Here is a 27,561-nt window from a genome sequence, read left to right on the forward strand (position 1 = left end):
TGGCTCACTAAATTATAGTCTCAAACTCTCTGGCGCAGACTCTCAATTTCATTGATAGCAATCGCGTGTGTGATTCTCGTCTTGGGTGTATTTTGCGAAAGAAATTTCTCTTTGTGGCTCAACAGGCCAATAAATGATGGATTGAATAATTTTTGTGATAAGACATCGAAACAAAACGTTTCTCTGTGGCTCGATTTGTTGGATGGTGGCCAATTTAGCTCAACTTTCCTCAACTAGTAATTGTATGATGCAATTGTAGTGGAGAAGAAATGTGTATTTTAATGTTACCATTGAGTAATTTTTCACCTCACAATTTTCACCTTCTTAGCAAATCCTACGATATGTGGAGACCCAGTGAAGGCGAACTGTGCCAGAGAAATTGCGCGATATTGGAGGTGACGAGAGATGATGATGAAAATAAGGAAAAAGGGGTGGATTGTTCAACAAATATAGCTCAGGTGCCTTGATAAGGCATTCACGTATTCTTTTCGATGGGGTTTTCACACATTTTACCGTGGTGATAAAATTGTCACGAGCCTGTCAGTGTTCAAAAACACATAAGAGAGCGCGAGAATCATCTTGATAAGCGGGCGATAACAGCCAATATTATAGTGAATTGCTTAGGAGCTGCTAAGCATTTTATTACTATGAGGAAATACTCCAAGGAAGTTGTTTTTGGGGGCGTTTGTCTCGCCACTCGACTTAATTCCAAATCCTTTCCATAGTGTTTTCCACTTGAATTTGCTTGGAAAATTATTCAAGTTGAAGCTCCAGAGGAGGCTTGTCGCCAGTTAAATATTTATCTAAGTGAGGGGGGAAAGAAATGTGCGACAAATTAGGAATAATTAAAAAGCTATTAATGTGAATTACTTTCTCCTCTCCATTCATTGTTTTTTTTCTGTCTGTCTGTCTGTGTCCAAAAATGGAGAGGAGACAGTAATTTGGGAAGTTGTTTGCTTCTTCTCGTGGAAAATCATCAAAAGTTTATGTCATTAATTGCAAATTGTCGGCAAAAAGTGTCATTTTTTTCAATGGTGCGCGGCGCGGTGAGCAAAGGCGGAAGGAGTTTAGGAATAATTTGATTAATCGCATTTAACTTGGAGAAATCATCACTTTGTGATTATGATCAATTTGCTGGGATATCAATTGCAGAGGCAATCATCCAATGATTCATCAGGTAATCGCACACAATAATAAGATAATCCATACTCTTGAATTGATCGATAATCATCGCGCACTTTTTAGTATTTCGCGCATTTCGCGTCTATGGTGAGCTCAGCAGTTAAGCTAACTGCACAACTGAAGAATGTTTTGAATGGGAAAACAAATAGAACAAATTGCCAAAAAACTGCAAAATAATTCCAATGTTGCCACTCTGTTTTTGGCCTCATACAAATGTTCAAATATTAGGCCAAATTTTGCGCCCAATAATTTCTTATACAACACACGCTTTATGAACTAGAAATGGAGAGTGTTTCAGTTTCATAACCCTGACAAGAGTTTGGATGGAAATCTGATGGTTTTTCTGGGTTACGTTGCAGAGTTGATGATGCCCATCCTCAAATTCACTGCAATGTCAATTCTTCTGTCCTTCGGACAGACACAATATTAGTCATATTTTGGTGGAAGAGCTTTTTCGTGTGAATTGCTATTAGGCAATTTTTCAGCTACAAATAAATTGTATACAAAGACAAGAAAGAATTGAGGTGAAAAGGACGTGACGATACTCAGTGATGTTGTCAAATATTTTTCCTCCAGCACAATTGTTTCAACAAAAACTCGTGTACTTTGGCGGAATTTTAATGGCCCACCAAGATGAAGAAAGACATCAACTTCACCGTCATGCGTTTATCGCGGAAATTTACCCATTATCGAATTTTGCAATAGGCCATCCAATCTGCGTGTGGCACTTGACTTGAAGAGCATCGCGCGCGGTGTTTATTTTTCCCACTGCGCGGCGTGTTGTGAAAATGTCTCGCAGAGTTCAAGTGCACACGATACACAAAATGTCCAATGTCTCCGGGGGGCCTGCGATTAGGTGACTAATGCGTGCCTCTCTTGTCTTTTGCAGGGTATGGAGATGGGGGTGACATAGACAACAATGACATCCAAGGATTGCTCAATGACACTGGTGAGTTTCTTTTCTCGCTTTTTATCTATAAGGAAAAACTAGAGCATCTCTCTTCCTTTGTTGCGCTCTCTCTCTCTTGAAATTGATCTGTTGCACCTGTGTGAGCTTTATGTTGTGTGTAAACCTAACAACGACCGTTGATCGTGTTGCACCTGTGCTGGCTAAGCCACTCAATGGCACTCTCCAGTGAGCTTTGTGTGTGTTTAAGCATTTAACGAGCTTCTCGAAAGTCTCCATCGAAACTCTCCAGCTCATCGAAGACACATCATTCAAAGCTTTCATCGACATTTACAGCCACACACAGACGCGAGCTTTTAGCCACACATTTAGCATTTGCAATGTTTCTCAAGGTGTCGCGTTGGAAACGAATTGTGTGCCGGGAAAGCAGATAATTTATTAATGCTGAAAACACGTAAAGACTTCCCTCTTGTCGCGTTTGAGGCGCAATTGTCAGATATAAAAGCGTGTCTGTTGAAAAATTAATCAAGGGGAAAAGTGGAGTATTGATTGACCAACTGATCGTTAATGCAAAGCTCCTTTTCAAGTTCAAAAACATACATTGGCGTGTGACCGGCAGGATATATTTAATTTGAAGGAGACACGCGAATCATTTTCCTGTTTTTCCTGCGCGATAAATTATCTGTTTGGCGGTGGTTTCGACTTGTTGTCTCACCACGCCAGTGTGACGTTCGCATTTGATAAAATATCCATTATTGGATGAATTGATACTCCTTGTTTTTCCATTGGGAAAATTACAGTATCTCTCATTTTACCCATTGTCATTCGATATGCTTAATTCCCATGCCATTCGCAACACCACACATAAGAGATCAGTGGACATTTTGGGGGTGGCATTTAGAGACGCAGAGATCATTAATTCTATAGAGCACAGACCGAAGACAGAATAAACATAGATAATTTTCATATTTTCAGATTCTGAACTATCGTCATTATCGCACCTTGGTAAGTGGAAAGATCAATAGTATGAATTGATTAAGTTCCAATGGTGCATTTGACAAACAACCTCCTATTTTTTGGCTTTTGGGCTTGGTAATTAATGCTTCGCAATTCACTTCTTTCTCCGCATGCATTTCACACAAAACACATCCAATGTTGATGGCTCTTTTGCTCCTCTAACCTTAACATTAACACGAGAGAGTTATAACCTTCTCCGCGTCCAATTTGAGCTTCGCGGAGAGGATTTTTGCTCATTCACCTCACAATCTTTACTCATATATATGTAATTTTATAAAGGCAATTCAGCCAGAACAGCTGCTTGAGAGGCCGGAGATGAAAAAGGGGTTTTATTTAGTTTATTCTTTTTTTTCTTCCTGCCCCCAAGTAAACATGCAAATCACATTGAAATGTGTTTGTCAGGCATTTTTCTCCACTCGCTGCGCGAAATCTCGATATTAACACTGATAAGATGGAGCGTTATCGCATGATAACATGATACAACTGCATGAAGAGCTGTAAATTATCATTTTTTACTCAATTTATGAGGGACTTTTTTCGCCTCGTCTCGCTTTCTTTGCTTATGTGCCAGCCAGTATTACAATTGTGTGGCCTCTTATTCGGCTTTTTGCACAAGTCGCTGACTCTTCCGCGGTTATCACTACGGGAAATTGTGTAACATTCCCCCCAGAATTCTCGACTGTTCTTCGGAAAGGAAATCACTCATTTGCTATTGAATTCTTTTGATGCTACCCAAAAATAAAATTGGCACAATGTATTTTATTGACTTCACGAATGTTTGTGTCTGGAAACCGCAGAAAAACAATGACTTATTGCCGCTTCATCAGTGAGTCTCTCGAGGGATTATCGAGACACACCACAGAAAGATATCGACACCTATTCATTGATCTTTTTATTGCTTGACGATTCCGCGAAAAAAAAATCTGTCAAGTCTGGGTAGAAAGTGGGTCAAGATTGACCATATCAAAAGAGCGCGCATTTTCCACAATTAATTAATCCAGGGTTCTCCCTTTCGTTATTATGGCTACAATTTCACTACACGAGCCCTGGGAAGTGCGCACAGAATTTCTATGCAAACATAAACATTGAACCGATTCTCTCAAGTGTTGTTTTGTTGCGCACATTGGCGATTGACTCTCCTGTGAATTTTCAAAGGTGCAAGAGCTCAAGTGCTCACGATATTGCCAAAAAAGAGGTAATTTATGTCTGTTTTGGGGAATTTTTCTGGGGGGCTTTTGTATGGTTGTGACGCATTGGCGAGCCTCCATTGAGAACTCTATGTGATGTTGAGCTGATGAAATATTCTGATGGATGGAAAATACGACGAGAGAGGATCAATTATAGCGTATATTTTTTGCAATTGCGTGGTTAAACGTGAAGAATTAATTTTCCTCATGATGCGCTCATTCATCGTGTGATAAACACTTTTTTGGGGTGGGGAATGGAAAACTCTGGATAGGTGAAATGTTGATTTTTCATGAGATACTCAAGCATTAATTGTATAAACAATTGAGGGGATCTGTAAATCACGCGGGTTGTTTTCAGGCGCTTTTCTGTCTCACTGGCGTATTCCGTGAAATTGCGAGACGATGTGTGAAAAAGATGCATGAAATTATCCTCCAATTGTTCTCTGATGGTGACTTACCCTGTCGCCATGCATATAATTGGGAAAATTCCTTGTCACCACGAGACAATGCGCACGAGGTTCAAGATCATCAGCTCTGCCGCTTCTCCTCGAGGGGTGTTTGTACTCGATGTTTTTTCACCTCAAGCGCTTCACTTGCGCCAAACTGCTATTGTGCTTATTAATATTTGAGAGGATGGGATGGGAAAAGTGGAGAAAATTCTAGTTGAATTGGGCTGTATTTAGTTTTTACTGGCTCTGCACACCTTTTTACTATTTTTTCTGTGGAATATTGATAGCTTTGAGAGATATACATTTGAGTAGGAATTTTCAATTATACCTTTTAATACGTTGCAAGTTTGATGAACTGAAAACTACTTATCAATTCAGACGTAAGAATAGGCAATGGTGGGATTGTTATGGGGGAATAACGTCAAGCGCAATTCGGCCTTTCGAAGTGCTATAAATGAAATTTAATTGCATACTTCACCCACAATAATCTGCCACATGGAAGGGCAGCGCTTTTCCCCGAACACCACCCGGCGCCTCCGCTGCTTTAACCCTCGGAGATGCGAATGATTAAGTTAATTGTCGTTTTGCGTTCCATTTGCAATCGGGGGAGTTGATGTGAAGGGTTAATATAGTGTAAACTATAATACTTGTAACATAATAGCATATTCGTGAGTTTGACGGACTGAATTATCGTCTCTTTGGCCACAACTTGGCTGAAGCGATGTCGCTAAATGTCGGCAGAGAAAAAGGCGGATGAGAGCGGCGCGACATCGTTATGAGATTACAATGTAATGGGCCAAAGCATAAGTGTGAAGTCTGGTCGGTTGTCGGAAATTCGCATTTTCGAATATAAGCGTGTATTTTAATCTATCCAACAGTTTATATATTTTCTCGCTCGCGTTTGTGTGACTTAGCAACAGGCCACGAGTCCATGTCATCACGAGCAATTATTGGAGGCGAGAGAAATGTTTTGAGAAAGAGGAAAATTGGTGGTGGCAAGAAAAGCACTTTCGATCGATTTATTATTTTGATGTTTGGCTTGGCCTCTCGCACCCTCGCCGAGACGGTGACTGAAAATACAAACGATAGTAATCACCAATGGTTCGACATAATTAACACAATTATATTTATATAAAAGTCACACCCAATCAATATATATATGCTTGAATATGTGCGAGAGTGTGTTCTGTGGGCCAGCGTTCAAAGTACTCACTCACTCTCTCTCTCACTGTCGTGCAAAAAGAGTGAGGATCGTGAGGAAAAAATAGACTCGTAAGAGGGAGATTGCAAGTCTATTAATAGATGAATATAGAAAATTGGGATGGTGCAGGGGGAAAAACCACATCATGTGTATTATATCTGTGGTGGTTCTTTCTATTCAATCAATGGCAATTTTCAGCACATTATTGAGAGCGCGATAGCATTTTGAGCACAAGTACGTTGAATTAAGTTGTGTAAATCCCCGAGGAATTCTGTCCTTCCTGCCATAAAGATAGACCGCACAATTATTTAGTTTTGTGTTGTATGAGAGGATTTCCAGCCATTTGACATTCCAATTGATTAATCCTCACCCATTGACTTTCACGCTTTAATCCATGACTCAAATACTAGCCTCAATTGATTCTCCTTTCTGGAGTGACATTGACTCTTTGGGCGGCACGAAAATTAGCACAATCGCATTAAGTGGTGGGCATTGTGACTTCTGAAGGGGAAAACATTACTCCAGAGAGTGTGGTTTTGTGTGATAATTTTTGCACATTCCATGGTGCATTTGAGAGATATTGTGCTTTAGCTTTTGCATGTAGAAGTGTTTGAAGGATTTCAGCTGAGTGGCGCATTTTGAACCACCTTTTGCAATTGCTCAAGAGCGACCAAATGATAGAATTTAGGTATTTTGGCATCAATTGACAAAATCCTGCAAGGGTTACACACGGATTGCATAATGGAATTTTAATCATTTCTCTCATGATTGACAGTGCCAAAGATTTTTAACGACTATGTCTGCGAAGAGGCACGGCTTTTATTTTGTTTTTTTTTTGCCTCTGGTGCAGACGACGAAAAGCCGTGCAGAAGAACCCAAACAATTTATTTAAATGCTATAGTATATAAATATGCATATAGGGGTGTGCGATTGTCGGGAAAGAAATATTAAATTTAGCTATGAGGAAAAGACATTGAGAAATTCCATTTGTCACCAAATAATGTTGCCTTAAGAGAGACGGGGAAGAGACACACACACAAAAAAGAGTGATTACAAGTTTTTTTTTGTTGTTATGGAAATTTTATTTTTAGAGCTTTCTCTCTCTGTTTAATTGTGCTGTAAAATTTGAAGGTTGCTGAAATGTTTAAAATTTGACAAAGAGATTTACAACATCTGTCACGATATCTGACAATTATCAAGTCAGAGCGCGCGAATTGTGAATTTTTTGATCATCACATGTAATTCGGAATTTTTCTATACGCGTCTAAAACTAAGCACAGTGCCACTTTGATGGCTTTTAAATAATATCAAAAGAACTGCTTTACATACAAGCTGTTTTTTTTCTCCACACTTCGCATCGCCAACAACAAAATATACAAGTGTGGATGAAAAAACATTGTCAATTCTCCGCACTAGAGTTTCTGTGACTTTCCTTACAGCCCAAAAAATTCAGGTTAATAGAGCGTCGAGAGCGGAGAAAAAAAGGCGATTTAGAATAAAAGAGTTGATAGATCCTCTTTCATGTCAGTTCAGCTGAAAAATTTTTATTGATTTTACTAAGTTTATTGGCGTGTCAGTTCTGTTTTCTTCTTCTCATGTCTTTTCGCTGAGGAGAGAAGCTTGTTCGTGAGTGATTTTTCTAGGAAGAACGGGGAAAAATATTTTATGAGGTCCGTAATGATGTGAAGAAACCCAATTGATGCCACAAACACAACACGCATATACTTGTGATTTTCCAAACTCTCTCTCACTCCGCATTGCTCGCAGTTAATCTGGATTATTCTGGATGAGGTTTAGCGTTGATGTGGGGTTTCTTAAGATACCAGTTGGTTGTAAGTGAAATTAAATAGGCGCCAGATTATATATTTACGGTGAATTTCTCTTGTGTTACTTAGGAAGGGAGGAGAGGCGAAAGAGGTTGACATTCCTTGCACAATTTTCAGTTTCGCAGGGGGATTTTGTATGGGATTTTCCGTATTGCACGGGTGTGTGACAAAGAAGTGGTAAATACATTTTTAATGTACGCCAAAGTTGTGGGATGTTGTGCCAAATCACACTCTTGTTGGTCTTATTGATGTCTCGTTAACTACGCATTACTGGGATTGTGGGAGATTCTCGGGTTTGTACACACATCTTCCGAAACAACAATGCGACACATCTATTATCTGTTTTGATTGCGCCTGATATTTAGTCACGGAAGCAGCTGTGCTATCATGAGTCACGCCGTGCGCCAGTTCAATTAGGTAAAAGTGACCAAATAACATCATTCACTCCATTGTTATTGCTGGTGTGTTTTGATTTATAGCATCACAATCACTCAATGAAGACACCTACGCTCACTTACAATCGTCTGCTCCGCCTGATTTCCAGACGCATGACTAATGATCGTCAGATCTTTATGAAATTTCGCATGTAAACACTTACAGAGATGTTACAAAACACACCATTGTGAAATGCTTAACCTCTAGATTCGGGTTGTTGTATTCTTGGGCCCATTAGAGGATCATCCAGCACGCGCAACATCAGCACAGCATTAATTTGGTATTCATCCGAAACTGTATTTCACGTCTTTGACGTCATCATGAGCTGCTCTCTGTGTTCTCGTGAATTCCAAATGATCATTCTCTATTTTCTCTAAACGGCTGGCATAAAACGAGTTTCTCGCTAAACTCCCAAACAAAACGCAGTGGATTTATCAGAAATCCCTCTTGCGAACGTCTTGTTAATACCAGAGAGCGAGGAAAAAAAGCCTTTTCCGCATTACATGTTGTGTGTTTTTATTCAGTCGGACAATTCTGTGAAGAGAGGAAATGATAAATACGCAGTATAATGTTGAAATCGAAAATGACTTTCGTCAGTAGATGATAATTGACGCGTATCAGACCTCTTTTTCTCGAAAAGTGCGGGGAAAATGCGGCCAGACTATTTATCATTTCTCTTAATATTTCTTTTATTCACTTTGTACCAAACAGATTCATAATGTGTGTTTTATGGCACTGGGGTGGTGATCTCAAAATGATTTCCGAGAATCTCACACACTCCGTGCAATCTAAAATAAACCTGTGTCACTCCAAAAGACATCTCACATGAAGATCTTTCTCTCCCAAGAGACTTTCTGGCTCTTCCTCGTACAGTGATATTTTATTTTTCCTGTTCACTGTGATGATGTCAAGTCCGTGCTTTTTCCTCACTCGCGAAAACATGGCTTTTCATCAATATATATATTTTTGCACCAAAAAACATGTTTGCCATTATTATCATGTGTGTTTTCGCATCAGCGAATTAACAATTGTTGGGTGAGATTTGCGTCAGTATGTTGATATTCAATTTTCCCCATGATTTGCTTCTGGCCACAAAACAGTGGATTTTCACAAATTTTCGCTCTATGATTCTCTATAGCTTTTCTCACCCTCAAGTTGACCGTGTAATTGAATTTATTTTGCACATATAGCAAATTTGTTCCTCTCAATTGGAATTTTCGTGTGTGATTTTCTTGGGTGCGACGAGGTGAGGTTCAGACGATCGAAGGGAGGGTGAAAATAGACTTGATACTTTGAATCTTGTGCTATTCATGGCTCAAGCCCATGCATAATAATAATCCTGGCAGAGAAAATAGAGTCAGTCAGAGAAAATGTTGGTCTTTTTGGTCACCTTCCTCCTCAATTGAGGTCTCGCGCTCTGCTCAAGGCGCGCCGTGTCTTTGGCTTCACTTGTACAAGCAATCTCTGGAGTGATGGGGAAGTTGTAATTCACGGAAAAGATCACGTGGAAGAGATGAAAGAAGTCATAGATCTTAACAGTCTTATGAGGCATTATCGAGACATTTGAGGTATTTTGATAAGCACTACCGTATTTTGTTTGAGATAATACTATCGGCTCTGTGTTTTTTTTTTATGGAATTGTGTCATAATACGGGAGAAGGTCGTGTTGAAGAGCTTGTTTTGCTTTTTGGAAAGTTTAAAAAGTGATCTAGAGCCACTTTGGAAAGGAAAATGAGTAGAAGAAATGGCTTATGGTAAAATCTGAGATAAGAAACACCTTCAAAATTTAATTAAAAGTCAATCCTGACTAGAAAACACTTCAAAATGATAAAATTGAATACAATTGATCAACAAATTATCATCTTACCATTGTTTTTTCTGCTGATTAACAACTCCTGCAAGTGATATTACTTAATCCAAGTCCTATTTGATTAATTTTTCCATTCAAAAATTTGATCTAATTTCTACTAATCGCTTTATTCCGGCAAAACATCTCCCGCTTACGTAAAAAGGGGGTGAAATTTCTCAATGGACTTGACGGATTAGGCGCAAAGCCTTGATCTTAAACTCGGCTGACGCTTCCAGTGGGTCTTGCGATTCCCATTGTCCATTGTTTTGACGCACGTCTCTGAGGGATTTTCTCGGCTTTTTGCCCATTCGATCACGCGATTTGCTAATTTTCTTATCGCCAAATCTACATTTAATCCACCCAAAATCCATCATTTCACCATCTGCCGATGTGTGATTACGATTGAGCCAACTAGAGAGTGCACTAAGAGCATTTTGCTGAGGAAGATTTGCGAGTACATTTTTATGCAACCTTATCCACATTGGTGCGAAAATAGATCTCACTGAGCCCGAATTAGCTTGTGTGAACTGATAAATGGTTATATGTGCGGCGAATGATTTTCACCAGAGCATCGAGAAGGGGATTTTCTCGGTGAAAAGTGTGATGGGTCATTAAGTTTCAACATCACACGCATCTTGCCTCACCACGGTGACGTCGGCACGATGCTTGGGATATTTTTGGGGGAAGAGAGAACATCCAGAAGGTAAGGTTCGCTCTGACGTCAGTTGCTTCAGTCAGAGCGAAATGCGACCAACAAGTTCACCTTCCAAAGTCGCCAGAGCGAGGAAAATGCGTGAGTGCGCACACCTGAAGACGCGTGTGGGGGGGCTTTTCAAGAGTGGTTCTGGCCAGTACCTTCGCTGAGTGATTTGTCTCTCTCTCTTCTCTTCCTGATCTTCACTGTCTGACGGTGATTGGCGTCTTGTGACAGAATTGGTGGACTTGGCGCAATGCGACAGACTGGCTTTAAGGCTTTTGTGTAGTTTTTAGTGTGCAATGAAATGCTCTAAACATTTAAGTGACTTTCGCATTTTGCTTTTGTATATTTTCAGATGCTCCAGACGATGTTATTAACGTTGTTTATGGAGTTGTTATTGCCATGCTCCTAGTTGGTGTTATAATCGTCCTAGTCGCAGTTACAATCAGGTAAATTCTCTCAAAATATCTCTTGAACTTTAGGCTTTTCCTCGTGACAATGAGAACTTCGGAATCATGGACTGAATGTCTCACTCTCTACGCCTTTCAACAAATAATGATTGATTATCAATTAAGACAAGACACATCAGATAATGTCGGGAAATTTCCCGAAGGGATTACATCACGCGCGCCTCCAAATGGCACAAATGAGCTTTAGAATCTAATGCAAATAAATCTGTTTTTATTGCCAAGCCATAAACAAGAAAGTCTTCCTAGTCTCGCGCGCACAGCAATTGGAGTTCAATAAGACGCCTCATTGATCAATATATAGAGTGTGTGTGTTACTGATGTAGCGAAAACTGTTTGTTCCATAGAGTGCCAAACAAACTTCTCGCATTTATTGACTACACACATCAATTGAAATTATGGTTTTGACGCAAGTGTCTCATTTTCTCAAGCACAAAATGAACAAAACACATCAAGACCGCAAATAATTATCACATTTGGTGCTCTTTGGCAATTTTCACACGTGGGTAAAATGTCTCTGGACGGACAATCGCCAAGTATTTTTCACCAAATCACTGAAGCAAATATCATTCTCAATTTATTTGCCATCATTTCTCCTTAATCACAGCGCTAATTTTTTTCTGGAAGTTAAATGTACCGATCAATGTTCATTATCACTTTTCCACAATCGTCTGCAGCGTGGCTTGATCATCGTGTTTGTTGAATTAAAGTTCTTCGGTTGCCACGTGAAGACAACAATGGGCGAACAGATGGATTTTCCCACTCTTTAGCAGCTGAGAAGTTGGCAACAAGCGCCTTATCTGCGACACAAGAGAGAGAAAAGAGTGTGAAAAGGATGTCTTTTTGCATTTTCCAGCTGGATGGTGTTTAGTGTGTTTACCTCACGTGAAAATCCACCTCAATTTAACGTGCTAATGACTGCGCTTATCACATGATCAAAAGCTCCTCAACAATGACACACAAAGCACGAAAAAAGAGAGAAAAAGCTGCGGCTAAATTGTGTATTGCAGAATTTTAATGAAACTCTGTCTTCATTTCGACTTGCCCAAGGCCAAGATGGGATTAATTGGATTGTATTCAGTTTAGAGTGTCACTTGAGGCATGTAATTTTGTCAATATTTTCCCAATTGAATATGGAATCAATGCAGTGCATTGGATGTGACAAGAGAAGAAAAGGTCTTTTCTTATCTGGTTGTGTTGAATTGCTTATTCTAAACTATTTATAGTTACCACAAATGTTATTTTCTGAATCATATTTTCACTTTAGCTGGACTTTGTGTATAGATAATAAACTCCTGAGTGGAAAATTTTCTATTAAACTCGTGATCACGAGGCTTTTTTTCTGGTCACTTTTGTGTCTATTCATGTAAACATTTTCACACTGTGAAGATTTAATAGAGAAAAATGAAAAGTATTTTCTACATACAATATATATTATTGAAGGAAATGGAAATCATTTAATGCCTCTGCGCGATTGAATGGCAGAATTATTTGCTGCCAATTAACAATTTTATCTATTTGCTTTGTTTGATGCGTGCGACATTGAAAATTCTTCCCCGGAACAGAAGTGGTACAAAAAAATTGCAATTTGCTCAACAACCATCAATTCAAACAATTCACACTTGATTTTAAATATGTAGGATTGGTGGGCTGTATCAAAGGCTTGTAAAGTTCTTAATTCCTCAATTTATGACGCCCATTTTCTCCGCCTCGTGCGAAATGATATTTAATCGGGAAATTGCTCCAGTGAAATTGTTTTCTACAATTTCCTCCTAATCACCTTCCTTGGCGATCTTCCTCGTTTCTCGCGCTGCATTCTAAATGAGACAGAGCATTGAGAAGTGCAATAATTCATTAAATTGTCGATCATATGTGCGAACGAGTCTCTGGCTAGTTGTCGCTATTTCTAACAATAAAACTGTATAATAATATTTATTGAGTTCCACGCGGCGATGAACGTTGGTGGAACATGATTGAGGTGGTTGGAATTGCAATAATTACACAGCATAGTCATATTTCTTTTAATCGCCATGCTATTTAGAGAGAGACAAGAGAGTTGCCAGCAATTAAAGGCGATGCGATGGTTGTTTATTGACCTTTTTGGAGTGTTGCTTAGCATCTCAATTCTCCTGCATTTCCGATTTTCTTCACCATCACACACACGCGCGCGCTTTATCACTCCAAGATTTAATGACATGAAGAATAAATCAATCAATTTTCATTCTATAAATAGCGTCAGAGACTGATATTTTTTTTGTGCCGTCTGCGGTCTTCCGTGGAATGGAAGACTCTGGGTGAAAAAAAGCTCGCACATTCACTAAATTAAATGTAAATATCCGGAGGTCGGGTTGAAAGATTGTGAGCATGCAAAGGCGATGGTCAGTTTTTAGTTCCGTGCCAAGTTTCGTGTTTAGAGCCACTCTGTGTGTGTGGAATTCTTTTTCGAAATCACGTTCTTGAGAAATGCAGTTTCAGAACAAGAACTTCTTCGCCGACCTTCGTATATGCAAAATATTAAGCGGCAAATCACGATGAAGTGTAGTTTATTTGAAATAAAATTCTCTATGACTAATAGAAGCGCTCAAGAGGAAATACATTCACATGGAATGACTCGCGCTCTCGCGGCGATCCATTGCTAATTGAAAAGACAAATGTAGGTGTACTTCTGTTGTGCAATTCCCCTGCATTGTTGACTCCAGAGACTCGAGAACATGTTGAGAAGTTGTGAAGGGGAATTTTCTGACGCGATTCCAGGGAATGTATTAATATGTCGGAGAGAATATAATATGGCACGCGATTGTAGTGAAGAAGGGGCACGGAATTGATAAGATATAAGACTTTTCAATGGAAGAATAAATAAAAGAATGTCATATTCAGCAGAGAGAGACTCTGCTTGGCCAATTTCCTATCAATTTGTGTGGAAAGATACGAGAGGGAAAAAGAAGGTTAAGTGAGCAGACTAGCTGAGTTCCAATGTAAATGAAAAAGATGATAAATCGAAGAAAACTGAGAGGCTTTTGAGCTACTTTTGGAATTGTAATTAAATTTCCTCTCGACGTGAGAGACTTTTCTCTCTCTCAACGAGACTGACTTTTAAGTAGATTCTTGTGTAATAACACACACTCAATGCCACATTGGAGAATATTGCGAAATTGGAGCTATAGAATAATCACTTCCGCTACGCGTGGTTCTTCTCAACTTTTCCATCGCAAATTTTCACATGCTTTTGGTTTTGTTGCTGAGCAGAAGATCTCATTTTGGGTTGAAGTCTCTTTCCATGGACCTCTGTAGAAGGTGATTTTGGTTAAAGGAGAAAATATGCGGGCTGCGCTTGACGTCAGGGCTGGTAATTTAATGAAAAATACATTTTATTGAACCCGTCCACCCAATTCGATGATCAATTAATTCGCCTCAATTGTTGCCCAATCAACAGAGGGTCAATTGATTCTCTCCTCTTCAGCAAATTTGTGGCGCATTTCTTCATGCCTCTGCGTCTTTTAATTCGGCAAAGATACCCACATTTCTCCTCTTTCTCTCACTTGAGTCCTCAGACAAGAAATAATGCTATGCGCGGCGTTTTTTTCCGTGATCAACAGAATATTTTCCGCCACTCCGTCACGCAAAGTGTTGATTGTGGATGATTTTTTAGCGTGGACAAAACAATTGAAATTGGGGCGCCGCAGTGTTTATCTTCCAAGCTTTTTCCCTCGCATGTTTGGCTGTGTTTATTTCCATAGCTTTGGATGAGTGTCTCCAATTACGCGCAAAGACGATGAACAGAGATCGCGACAGGGGAAATTCACACTAAATCCACCCACGGTGCCGATTTTTCTGGGTTGAAGTCCGCTTAATCGGTGTTTTGATGTTAAACAATGCAAAATGTTCCTGTAAATATAATTTTTCGCGCCGCGGCAGAGAATTTAAAACACTCTCTATTCTGGGGCTGAGTGAGAAATAATTGACAGGAACAATTTGATGGAATTCAGTACAGAAACACGATCAGTTAGTGACCCAATATTGAGTGCTGCGATGATGAATGTGATTCAGAGATTGTTGAACTTATGGATTTGTAACGTAAATTTTCAGATGACGCGCGCGCTCTTATTGCGAAGCCTATGGATATTCTCACTAGATATTGCATGGGATTCTGTTGAATTTACATTATAATGACGCGATAGATGAGCTCGTCAGCGGCACACGCGTGGCATCGTATTAGCAAATTGCAGCAAGCTAATGGACTTTCTTGTTGCAATGGGAGTTTTGTGTTTGAAAAGGTTGTGAGACAGAATTTGATCGTCGCAGTCTGTCTATGTAATCAAACACTGGGCAATTGGATCAAGTGATATGTTGTCTGTGGCTTTCTGTCTGTGCTGCCGACGCGTGAAGGCAGCCAAGAGACAGTGACTTCAGCACATTTTGCCATTCCTCCAGCTTTGCACACACTTTTGCCACGATCAGCAATTAGAAATTTTGCGAGTGAGCGGTTGAGACAAGATCGCGATCAATGATCGATGACCACAAGGCTTCTGCCAATGCGGTTTTCTCACCTTGACTTCCTTGTCGCACTTTTCAATGCGAAATTGTACCATCACTGGAAGAATTCTCGTGTGCTCAAAAACATGCTCAAGACATTCTTTGCACTTTTCACTGGGCACAAAATCCCTCCAGTTCTTCATCCCTCCGATGACTTACCCCTTGCGTAAAAGTGCTGCAATTGGCGGCTTTGTAATTTTCTGGCGCGTTCAAAAAGAACTTGTGGAAAAATTCCATTCAATGTCACGATCGCAATTGTCTGCTCATGGTATATATGTTGGTAAAATGACCTATGGCAAGTGTGCGTTTGTCTGCATGAATTTTTCAGAAGGAAAAAGGGAGAAGAAACTGTAGGTGGATCTTTTTCGATGCTTCCACCTTCGTGTGCAAGTGTACAATTATACAGTGGAAATCGTTTGACGTCTCTCACCTGTGAAAACCACCTTCTGGACGAGCTCTCTTATGTACAAAAGTGACACGAGGAATTGTGTAGGGAGAAGGTTGAAGTTGTGAGTCAGTCTGGGTGGCAAAAGTTTGTGTGGTTTTTTAATGCGGACATATTGTTGGGGGATTTTAGAGGAATTTTTCCAGCAACAGTTGAGACTTTTGTATATACAATGAAGAAAAAAAAGTGCTGAAATACATGCAAAATTGTACTACCAAAGTTGATCATACACACAATTTTCATGGCACAAATAGCGACTGTGGTGTTATTGAAGTGAAAAAATATTACCTTGGTGAATAATTACGGTGTATATACCTTCCAATGCAATCAATATGTACGGTCACAGATATTCACGCCGTTTGCTCATGCCATTTTATATTAATGACACGAATAATATGTTGATTTTTTCCTCTGGCCAAAGGTGTATTCAATTATTGACAATTTCACTATATAAAGCACTTGGTGACATTTTTCCCCCCCATCAACAGCAAAGGCTATAAATAGAACGCAGTCGTGCAGGTAGAGTTCTTAACATAATTTCCCTTAAATGAGAAATTCTTTCAGGCCTATAAATAGGCTCATGGTGAGGTTGAACCATCGCACACATAGTGTGTGTAAGTGCAAGAAATGATGAATGAAGATGAAGACACATCACGGGAAAACCTTCTGCGAAGCGTTTGGCGTGCTCGTGATGGGTTTTTACGCGCGCTCTGGCGGGTTTGTGGATTTTTCTCTTGGACAAGTCTCACTCTCTTGTCCCCCTCCCGCGCCCCACCCCCTCCCACTGCGACCGCGGCCGTCTCTAAAAAGGCACACTAATTTATTCCACCACTTGGCGTTCCATCCACTCCATTCCGCAATTTTTTATTTTACACTCTCTCAGAGCCAAAGAGAGAAGACTTGCTATATACGTTTACAAAGTCAATATAAAATGCCAGCTCAGAGACTCGACCACTTCCAGTTGCTGTCTCTGAATCTCTTGGTGCTGTTGGGTGTTCGCTTCGGAAGGTGGACGACGGTGTGTTGTGTGGTGGCCGAAGAAGTGTGTGAAGAAGTTCAAAAGTTTCCTCAACGGAAAACCAATTTACATTTCACGGATTAACTAAATCAACACTCCCCGAAAACACGACTCTTTCACCACATCATGGAGGAAGTCTATATATTGCTTTTTGTCACCAGGTATGCATGAATAGTAAGAAAAAAGAGTATCGCAAGTCAACTTATATTTCCTCCAACTGCCGAGTCTCTCGCAATAGAACACCACAGAGGCCAATAAATACAAAACAAAGAGCGGGAATAAAAACAGAGCCACAAGTGTGGAAAATCGATAAGTCTTCCACGCAGTGGAATCGTCTTCTGTGGCCTGGAACAATTGATTTTTTTTCAAATTTAATGGGCATCGCGACGCAAATGTTAACGGAAATTACCCGTCAAATGGCGGCACCGCAATTTCGCGCATTGAATTTTGCGAAATTTTCCATTCTGCCTTTTTCGTAACCGAAAAAAGGCATCGGTTGAATTGGTTTGGCATATTTATTTAACAACACTGCGCGCGCGATTTGTGTGTGTGGTCACGGTGCAAAAAACAGCCAATCTGGTCAGATTGATCGCACAGAGAAGAGGGAAAAAAAACTACGGCAATGAGGAGGGAGACAGCCAAAGAGAAGAAAGTACCCACAAAGAAGTATCCAAATGTGACCTCAAAGACATGAAATTTAGCATTTATTTCGCCAGTGCAGTTTTTTCCCTGCCTTTTTTGATCGATGAGATATGGTGAATCGATTTGAAAGTTTTGGGTTTTTACTCCGTTGGAAGAGCTTAATTGCAATTGTCTGAGCGGTAAAACTGATGAGCGGAAATATGACTTCAACTTAATAGATAAAATGAGCAATATATTTGAGGATTAACGAACACACGCCGCACTAAATAATTTTCCTGAAAAAAACTGGCTATAAAGGTTATGAGGTTTGGCAAAAATCTAAACCTCATTACTTTTACTTTTGCTCTTAAAACTCATCATTGTGTTTGCAAATTAAAAAGCCGGTTTTCCCAGTGAAAACAATGTTTTTTCTACTATTCTAATTGCTATATGAGCTTCAATTAAATGTTAATGACAAAGTAAAGGATTTTCCTAAGGGGAAATCACTGCAAATAAAATGATATTTTCATTATAACCTAGAGAGTTTGACATAGGCTTTCAAGTGTATCACGAGTCGCAAATGTAATCAAATGATGGAAAAATTCTCTAACAAATCCACGCTTTTCACCTCAATTCCAATTACTCGTGCTGTTTATTGTAATACTCGCCAGGGTGATTAAATGTAGTCACCTTTTTAATATCCCATCCGAAACACCGCGATTCAGAGGAATAATAAAGCCTTCTGAGGGGCAAAATACGCGTCATAGCTTTTTGTTGGTGCTCTTCTTCTGGAAAAATTCACTGATGAGCAATCGCTTATCAATTTTTTCCTGCCACAATTTCCTCACTCGGTGATAAGAAGTGGGGAGAATATATTCCACACATGGAAGTTGTGTCAGTGATTAGAGGAGAGAATTTTTACCTTCGACCAGAGATATTGCAATTTGTATTGTGTGATGAGGCATCTTGTGATAAAGATGAAGAAATGCACCGTGAGTTTAAGATTTGAGGCAAACCGTTTAGCGATTGTACAGTTTTTCCCGATGCCAAGAGGGCGAAAGCACGATGGGCAGAGCGAGACAGAGGAGTGCGATAAGTAAAATCTTCGTGCCCGAGAACCGAATACGGCTGACGTCAAGTGTTCGGGTATCATATATAAGCGGCATGTGTGAGCCCACTTCTCACCAATTCTGCATGTGAAGCTAAGCCATTCGAACGGTTGAAGTGAGAAGAGAGAGAGAAAGAGAGTTTGTTCTGTTCACGTAATTCGATACAATTTCTCAGTGTAGAATTCACTTGCAGTGGCGCTTTTGTTGAGTTTTATTGTTGAGGCGCTCAAGACACAACTTCCAGCGGAAGTTGCAAGAGTGATAAAGTCGCGAGACACTTGATGGGAAGAAATAGTAGGACTTGTGAAGAGATTTGTGAGAAGATCACTGTGGTGAAACACTATTGGAGAGACTCAACGGGAAATAGTTGATAAACTTGCGCAGAAATTTGATCATCATATCAAAAAAACACCAAAGAGACTAAAAGACTTTCTTATTCTTCGTCGCGCGACATTTGCTCAATCCCCCTTCGCAAGACACAATAAGTTTGTGATTGAGAACGGACATTCAGCCTGTGATAGCGAAGCCAATAAGAGAAGAAATATGGTCGGAAGCAACGGAACACTAATGACAATGCGGCTCGTTCGCAGTAAACTACGGAAACGCGAAGAGAGCTCCAGCTCAGTCACGGTGGAGGCTCCAACTCAGATCGTTCCGGCTGTGCCTGAAGCTCCAGTCACCTACAGGCAGAATCCATCCAGCGTCTGGGTCTTTCCGCCATTGCCGCCCCAGCCGAACCTCTACTGTGCTAATAGTCAAGTAAGTGTCTCTAGTCTAGTTTATTTTATAGCCCACATATTGCTCTGATGAACCCCTGAAGAAAAAACCCGCATGTGGAATTCTCCCTTCTCATCATCGTCGTCGTTTGGCGATGGCGAACGAGTCGCGAGGAGAGACAAGATCTCTCTTGGCGTCCAGAGAAGAAGGGAAGAGATTGAAAAGACGGCATTTTTTCCATCCGTCTGGCTCACAAGCGCGCACAACTCCCCCTTTGATGGCCAGGCGAGGAGTTGTGTGTGCGCCTTTTCTCATGGGATACGCGGATGGGGCAATGCCTCTGAAAAAGAGAACAAGAATTTCCAAGGCAAGAGATCCATGCGAGTGAGAGAAGAGATTCATGGTTGAGGATTGAACTGGAGAAGGAGTTCGTTGATCTTACCCTCCGCGCGCGCGCCTTCGATATTCCTCCAGCATCTTTTTTCACCTATGAAAAACAGGACAGAGAGAGCGATAAAAATTCACACTGGCTTCATGGTCTTTTCCCCCTTCTTTAGCTCGCGAATGAAATGATCTTTGCATGGTTGGCAAATGTGTTGTGGTGGTTTGTTTTATTGGGGAGTCGCCGTGCCATTCGCGCTCTCTTCCTCCACCTTTTTCCAATCTAATTATCGCGGTCACATTGACACGGATGGCGTTGGCGAAGAGGAGGAGAGAAAAGTCAAAGAACCAGACGCCGCGAAGGTGGGAAAGAAATCCCATGAATTTCCTGGAAATACACACTCACAAACGCCCAACGAAACTCATCATCGCGCGTCTATAAGACATTTTCAGGTGATAAAACCCACAAGGAAAAGCACACTCCAAAAATATAATTTCTTGATTGGTTTTTAGTTGAGTTTGTAATCAGTCGAGGACATCACGTTTTTAACCGCGCTTCTCCGTGTGTGAATGATAAAAAATTCTGGGCGCCATTGGGAAGACACAGAAAAAACTAACGACGAGGGGTGCGTCATTTCACTCGCGACATCCTCGCGGAAGATATGAATGGGGCGCGTGTAAAAATTGCCACTGCATACCCTTGAAGATAGAGTCAACTAGAGACACGGGAAATTGTCATTTCGCGCTAAAATGATATCGATTTTGAGTCACACTTGCGTATTTACTTAACTATTTCTCAAACCATTTGTGCACGCGTGAATAAGTACACGACTGATAAGGCTGTACTCAGAAATAGCACGGGCGACTCATGCCCATCTTCTTTCGTGTGTGCGGTGGAATCATGACGTCCTGGAAAATCGACACGGGGTCAATGGAGTTGTCTAGAGAGACACTTTTTTTCGCCTGAGGCCACCAACTGTTGCACTGCATTGAACTTTGTTCTTGATGCAATCGAAAGAAGTGCAGAATTCGCACGAATCGCATAAGCCACCTGACACCGTCTCAGTGCAAGAGTTATGCATTCTGGCACATGCCAAAAGGCGTGCCTAATTGGAAAATCTATTGAGAAAATGACATGCAAAAGTGATTATATACAGTTTGGAAATGTGGGACAGAGACTTTGGCGCGGATTTCGAATGAAAGTGAAAATGACGGCTAGTCATTGAGTTTTTCGCGTGAATCGGCCAATTGGGCGTTTTCTCATGTAATTAGCACGCATTTGTTGATCATCCACTTGGGCGCTCACATAAGTCTCATGACTCACAATATTCCCGCGAGACTCTTCCCGCGAGCGGAATTGGAGTGTCATCGCGAGAGATTGTTTGAACAGCTGCCACGAAACCACAAGACTGGAAAAATCTCACTGCGAAGCCCTTATCAAAGAGCGGTTCAAAAGTGGAAGAATTAATTGAATGCTGTTAAACTTTGAACTGTGCTTTGACATTAAATTTCCTGTCATAAAATGCGCGCGTGTGTGTGTCTCGCCTTCAAACATCCGATTGCAAATTTGCAATTGGACGACAGCAGTGGAATTTTTAAAATATACACACAGAGTCTCGTGGTGATTATGCATGATCAATTCCTTCCTCGCTGCAGCCATCCTTGGCTCGTCGATTGACAATCAATTTTATATGCGGAAACGCGACTCGAGGATCTTTTGCACGAATGACAAAGAGAGATGTTTATTGGGTCAGCAGAATTCGGTGTGGAAAAAAGTCGTTGGCACAAATATTAACAATTCACTCCATCATATTTAATGATCATCGGTGATCTTGTGAGAGACGATTTTTCTTTTTGGGGACAAAAGTCAGACCCAGAAATGCTAAAAGATGATCATGAGAGCGCATCAAGGCGAGCTTCAGCATATTATATTGCGTTGTGCGCGAGGAAAGGTGGAAAAATTCACCCAAAAAATGTTTAATTAAAATATTTACACACGTTTGCCACACACAGCATTGTCAGATCAATCCACTTTTTATCCAGACACGCGCTATAAGATCACCTCAAAGTTGGTTCAATTGAGATTTTTCCGAGTAAAACCCGATCAAATTTGCCATAACGTATGAGTTTTGTACGCAAAATGTGTCGAATTCCTCAACTCTTGACGATCACTGGAGAGCAAATATCGTTTTGGGATGAAATCTCCTCAAATTACTGAGTTGATCTTCAGCCTGATGAATGATTCACATGACTTTTTGTAGCAGAAATGTTAATTAATTTGCTGATCTCTCAATTGGGAACAATGTCGATTGGCTCTGTGTGAGATCTGTGAGACTGAAAATTCAGTGGAGAAGAGAGAAGAAATGCAAGATCATGTGATCTCTGAATGATCACTGACCGCTTGAACCTTCCACCAGTTCTTGTCCCTCCACTTTTTGCCGCTCCTCGTCAAGCCATCTCCTGTTGTGTTCTCGTTTCTCCCCATTGTTGTGAATCGTGTGCAGCTATAAAAAAGACCTCTCTGTCGTTTTAATATAAGCATTGAGAAGATGAGAAAGAAGATGAATTCACATGCGAGGAATTTTTCTACCTAAAAATCCCACAAATCCCAAATGCGCGACTGATGAACTAAAAAAAGGACCTTTTCTCCATCTCCTCCAGGATGCACTCGTGCAGGCAAATGAACGGAACGGCCTGAAGGGCTTCAAGAGGCAACTCAGCGGACGCTTCAAGCGACTCATCTCGAGGAAACCCCACGAAGCGACTCCGGTGATACCGCCCGAACTGAAGCCGCAGCTCAAGACGATCTATGTGTACTGAATAGTCACTCAAGTCCATGTGGGATCACCGAGGATCCGGCAGTAGTTTCTTGTTTTCTTTATTTTTAAGTCAAAGAATCCATCTTTTACTTAATTTGCTGTAGAGAAGTAAGTCAAGGAGTAGATTTTTGCGCTCTTGCAGAGTTCTTTTATTTTCCTCAAAATGACGTTTAGAGAAGCAAAGAAAGTAAAAACAGAAAAATATCACAGAATATTGATGACCAATAGAGTTAAAAGAAAAAAGCAAGAAGAAAAATTGGAGGAAATAATAATTTGTTTATAGAGGAAGGAGAGAAGAAAAATATGATAACGAACCAAATTTCTTTGGGTATTCGTGTTAAGGACCATAAAGATTCTTTTTAAATGAGTTCTGTAGTTCACACACAAAGACTGAATTCAATTGAAGCATCAAATATCTTTTCTCTTGGGGCGATTCTTCGCGTGTTTTTATTTGAGGGAAAAATAGCGCAATTTTCCCGGTGTTTTTCTTGTCTCGCACAGACAGAGATGAAAAACAGAGACAAGTTGAGCAATTTTCCCTAGAATTTCCCTCCCATTGTTTCTTTTTCCACATTAAGCATTCTTCTTTTTGAGCTAAGCTAGAAAAAGCATCTCAGCTGGTAAAATTGCAGAGTTTGAGAAACCGATGATGGATTAAAAATAGAACTTTTCATTTGCATTTCTGAGAGAAAAAAATAAACACACTTTATATACATAGTAAATAGCGAGCTTGTGGAAAAAGTGCACGAGAAGATAGAGAAAACCACTAAATAAACAATGCACAATTTAGTAGTTTAACAACAACAACAAACAAAAAAAAAGAAGGGAAGATGTTTCCATTGAAGATGAGAAAAATGAGAAAAATTGATCAGAGGGTGGCTATTTTTTGTGGATTCACCCTCTAAAGTGATGATAAATGCATAATAAAAGAATACAATTTTAATGTTAATTGAATAGAGTCGTAATTGAGCAGAAGAATTTTCCAGCAGCAATTTAAAAAGTCAGATTCAATTAAGTAGAGGAAATTTTGCTGAGAAAATACCGCATATTGAAATGATTTTGCATAATAATTTTAAAAAATAACTAACGATTCACTCACATTGAGTGGAAATTTTATCATATCCACAATATTATATAAAGAAAAAAAATTCCCTTTCTCTCCTGCCTGAAAAATATGACCAGATCAAGAAAACTGGCTAATCTTGTATTTTTTTCATGGAACTGGCAAAAACACAGCAGGAAAGAAGGGAAGAATCATAAGTTTTCCGAACTAATGTGTATTATTGAGAAATTATTCTGAGAAAGAGCTGTTTAAATAAATTATATGTACTATTTACATTAATTTAACAATACAAGAAAAAAAAACTTGAGAAAGGATTTAAAAAAACACGAATAAAAAGCAATATTCATGAGAAACTGTGGCTTTTTTATGCTAATCAATGGGTTTTTGTGGTTTTTCACTCGATTGACTGACTCAAAATTCTTCTCGGAATGGCTTATTTGAATTCTGAATGAGCTGAAATCAAGCTGAAATTCATGACGAAGCGACGATGGCACGTTTTTGGAATTGAGTTTCATCGACTTCACCAAAAGGTAGGCAAAAGTGAGACAGAGGTGAGAGCCAAAGCGACCTAAAGCGGCTATTCAGGCTTAAAAAATTATTATTCAAAGCAAAAATGGTATTTTTTTTTATAAAAAGATAAAATAAAATCTATTCTTCTATTCAACTTTTCTTCTCTGGATTTTTTCCTTCAATTCACTGATAATTATTATTGGTTTTTACTGTTTCCATGATTTCAAATTAATTGCTGCAAAGCATATGCTCATGCTTCACAGAAGCTGCTGAAGCATTGGAGTTCCGAACAGAGTTTCTGCTTTGCCATCGTCTGTAAACTTTCTCGAAGCTCTTTTCTGGACAAATTCAACTGCATTATCGACAGAATATTGTGAACGGAATATTTAACTTCACATTTTATTATTATTCTGTTCGTATTCCACGAACGATTTTTCATGAAATCAGTAAAATTCACTTACTCGTTAAGCTGATTGTAAGTTTGATTGTAAAAAATTTCTTTTTCCTCAAAATCACTCATAAAATTAGTGAGACCCAGAAACTAAAGTCCATTAAAGTTCAAAAGGATATCTTAATATATAGGGAAAATCCATTAGAAATAGTAGTCATTAAAATATCCCCCAGGAAATCCGATTTAATGGAAGTGCTCCCAAAAAGGCAGGAATGCCAGCACGATAAACATGTTGATTTATGCCATTTGCTGACTCCACCACAAAATCCCGTGTTTGCCCACGAACATCCATCATCGGGTGAGACTGAGTGGCGCTTCGGGGGCCGAAGTGGCGAGAAGAGCCCTCGCGAATCTTGTCAACATCCAACCCAAGAGTCACCAAAGTCCCGGCAACGCCGTGATCAGCCAATCGCACGGCGGCGCGCCGGCACGGCCTCCGGGTTGACACAGCGAGGGAACCATTGTTCCGATGCTGGCCAATCGCACAGTCGCGCCGGAGGTTGCCGTGACTCCGCCCCGACAGCGACACGAGAAAACCCCATTTCAGCACCTCGGCTGAGGCACGAGAAAAACCAGTCTTGAACAAACAACGCAGCTCGTCGGGTGATTCTTTCGCACTGCGCCAAGGATCATCTGTTTGGCACTTGAGCGTGATTTCTAGAGGTTTGGGCTTTGAAAAAGTTGTTGGTGTAATCGATAAGGAGGCGAAGGGACACTTTCTCGCCTGTGTGATTATCCAGCCTATCTTGATTTGTGCTTTTCCGGAAAATTGAAGGCTTTCCCAGGACTCGATTGTTCAGTTGCTCGAGACACAGAGAGAGAGAGAGAGAGTCCAGGAGAGAATGGCCCGAGCGCGGTAAAGAGTGAATCATGAGTGAACTTTGCCGGGTGAGTGAGTGATAAGGAAGACAGGTCAAAGACGCGTGCAAGATGCCTCGACCATCGCGCGAGTCGTATGGCGACCAGAAACCACCGTACTCCTACATCTCCCTGACGGCCATGGCGATCTGGAGCTCCCCGGAGAAGATGCTGCCACTCAGTGAGATCTACAAGTTCATCACGGATCGCTTTCCGTACTACCGGAAGAACACGCAGCGCTGGCAGAATTCCCTGCGGCACAATCTCAGCTTCAACGACTGTTTCGTTAAGGTGCCCAGACGGCCGGATCGGCCCGGCAAGGGCGCATATTGGACGCTGCATCCTCAGGCTTTTGACATGTTCGAGAACGGCAGCCTCTTGCGCCGGCGGAAGCGCTTCAAGCTGCACAAATCGGACAAGGATCTGTTGAACGAGGAATTGGCCGCCCTGGCCAACATCAACCGCTTCTTCTTCACCGGACACGATGGCCTGCCGGACGCCATGCCACCGCCGCTGCCACCATCGCCAGCCGCCCCGGCCGCCGTGGTGAGTCCGCCGCTGCGCCCCAGGACGCCGTCACCAGCAGCAACCCACCTGCCCAGCGAGAGGGCGACGCGGCCCAAGCGGGCCTTCACCATAGAATCTCTCATCACGCCAGATCGCAAGGACAGCCCGGAGGATCTGGGGAGACGCCACCCGCCGCCTATAACGCACGCGCCGCCTGTGGCCCTGCAGGCTCCCTTCCTGCAGTACCCACCACATCCGCCGCTGCCCTACGACCTGCCCGTGCACCCGCTGCTCATGATGACGGCGCCCCTGGGCGGCCTGCAGCCGGCCTACTTCGGCCAGGCCGTCTATCCCGCCCTGGCGCTGCACCATCACGCCCCCGAGCTCGCCCGCATGCCGCCGTCCGCCCTGCGAACCGTCTGAGGCGCCGCCGCGACTCCTAGTCCTATTCCAGCTCACCGCAGGTCGGCCTACCAGTGAGTCTCATCAAGTATTCGAAAAACAAGGTTGCCAATTGCAAACAATTGAACGTTGGACGATGCTGAAGAAAACTACCAAGCTAAGTAGCGCGATTGTAAGTTAAAACTCTCGGATTTAGAGCATTCCTATCTTTATTGTTAAGCTAAAACTGACGAGATGTTTTGTGAAAGAGGACTTTTCAGTAATCTCTTAGAAAGTTAGAAAATTCAAGACTGGGAATATTTTAAGAGATCACTGAAAGTTTTGTGATTTTGTGAATATAGGAAGACATTATAAGATCTGAAATGAACAATCTGTGAATCAGGAACAGTTTTTAATATGATTTCATGCAAAATATTTGTCGAATAAACTGTTTCAGCCGCTTCGGCTCATTTCAATATAGGATTTCCATAAGAAACTCTCTGAAAAATCAGCACTTTTGCAATTGCCTAAACACTGAAAGACAAACAGAAACCAATTTTGAAGATAAATCTTTCCGTGAGATATTTTTCACATTCATGTGACACAAAAACTGGCACTTCATCTCCATTTCCATTGACTGAAATGATTATTCCGATTGGAATATGAACTGGATGAATATTGTAAATGGAATGCAAAGCAACAACTGTGTGTTATGACATTGAGAATCCACGGAAACTGCGCGCACTCCTGGAAAACAGTTAAGAGAGACGATAAATTTACCAAATAAGCTGACAATTTAAGTAACAATAATTGCCTGTCGTCTCAGCTGCACTTTCTAATAGTAAAAATCGCACAGTAAATGGCGCAATTCGTCATTGTGATCAAATGCACGCGGTGTGAAGGATTCTCTAAGATGCGCGGTTTGAGAAGT

At 40.9% G+C, this 27,561-nt stretch overlaps 2 protein-coding genes across 11 annotated transcripts in view; both read left to right on the forward strand.

Annotated features, from left to right (window-relative positions):
- The window catches only part of LOC132257200 (uncharacterized), a 46,890-nt gene extending 22,614 nt beyond the window's left edge, over positions 1-24,276 (forward strand). For 3 of the 10 annotated variants that reach the window (XM_059754000.1, XM_059754001.1, XM_059754006.1), the window contains 5 exons: positions 2,072-2,131; positions 3,065-3,094; positions 11,106-11,199; positions 19,420-19,702; positions 22,703-24,276. In XM_059754000.1, the coding sequence (XP_059609983.1) occupies positions 2,072-2,131; positions 3,065-3,094; positions 11,106-11,199; positions 19,420-19,702; positions 22,703-22,861 (626 nt within the window). In that variant the 3' untranslated portion in view covers positions 22,862-24,276. Of the gene's footprint in view, positions 1-983; positions 1,178-2,071; positions 2,132-3,064; positions 3,095-11,105; positions 11,200-19,419; positions 19,703-22,702 lie in introns of all 10 variants that reach the window. The other 7 variants (XM_059754002.1, XM_059754008.1, XM_059754005.1 and 4 more) reach the window with 6 other exon arrangements.
- A 1,457-nt stretch (positions 24,277-25,733) lies between these two features.
- LOC132257176 (fork head domain-containing protein FD4-like) lies at positions 25,734-26,985 on the forward strand. The gene has a single exon (XM_059753966.1). The coding sequence runs from the start codon at positions 25,815-25,817 to the stop codon at positions 26,670-26,672; it is 858 nt and encodes a 285-aa protein (XP_059609949.1). The 5' UTR covers positions 25,734-25,814; the 3' UTR covers positions 26,673-26,985.
- Positions 26,986-27,561: the final 576 nt, after the last annotated feature.

This window comes from Phlebotomus argentipes, unplaced genomic scaffold (assembly GCF_947086385.1).
Source record: "Phlebotomus argentipes unplaced genomic scaffold, Phlebotomus argentipes genome assembly contig_42, whole genome shotgun sequence".
Classification (NCBI taxonomy): Eukaryota; Metazoa; Arthropoda; class Insecta; order Diptera; family Psychodidae; genus Phlebotomus; species Phlebotomus argentipes.

Excerpts from the sequence above, each read along its gene's own strand:
- LOC132257176 (XM_059753966.1), top strand. The coding sequence starts at position 25,815 with ATGCCTCGACCATCGCGCGAGTCGTATGGCGACCAGAAACCACCGTAC.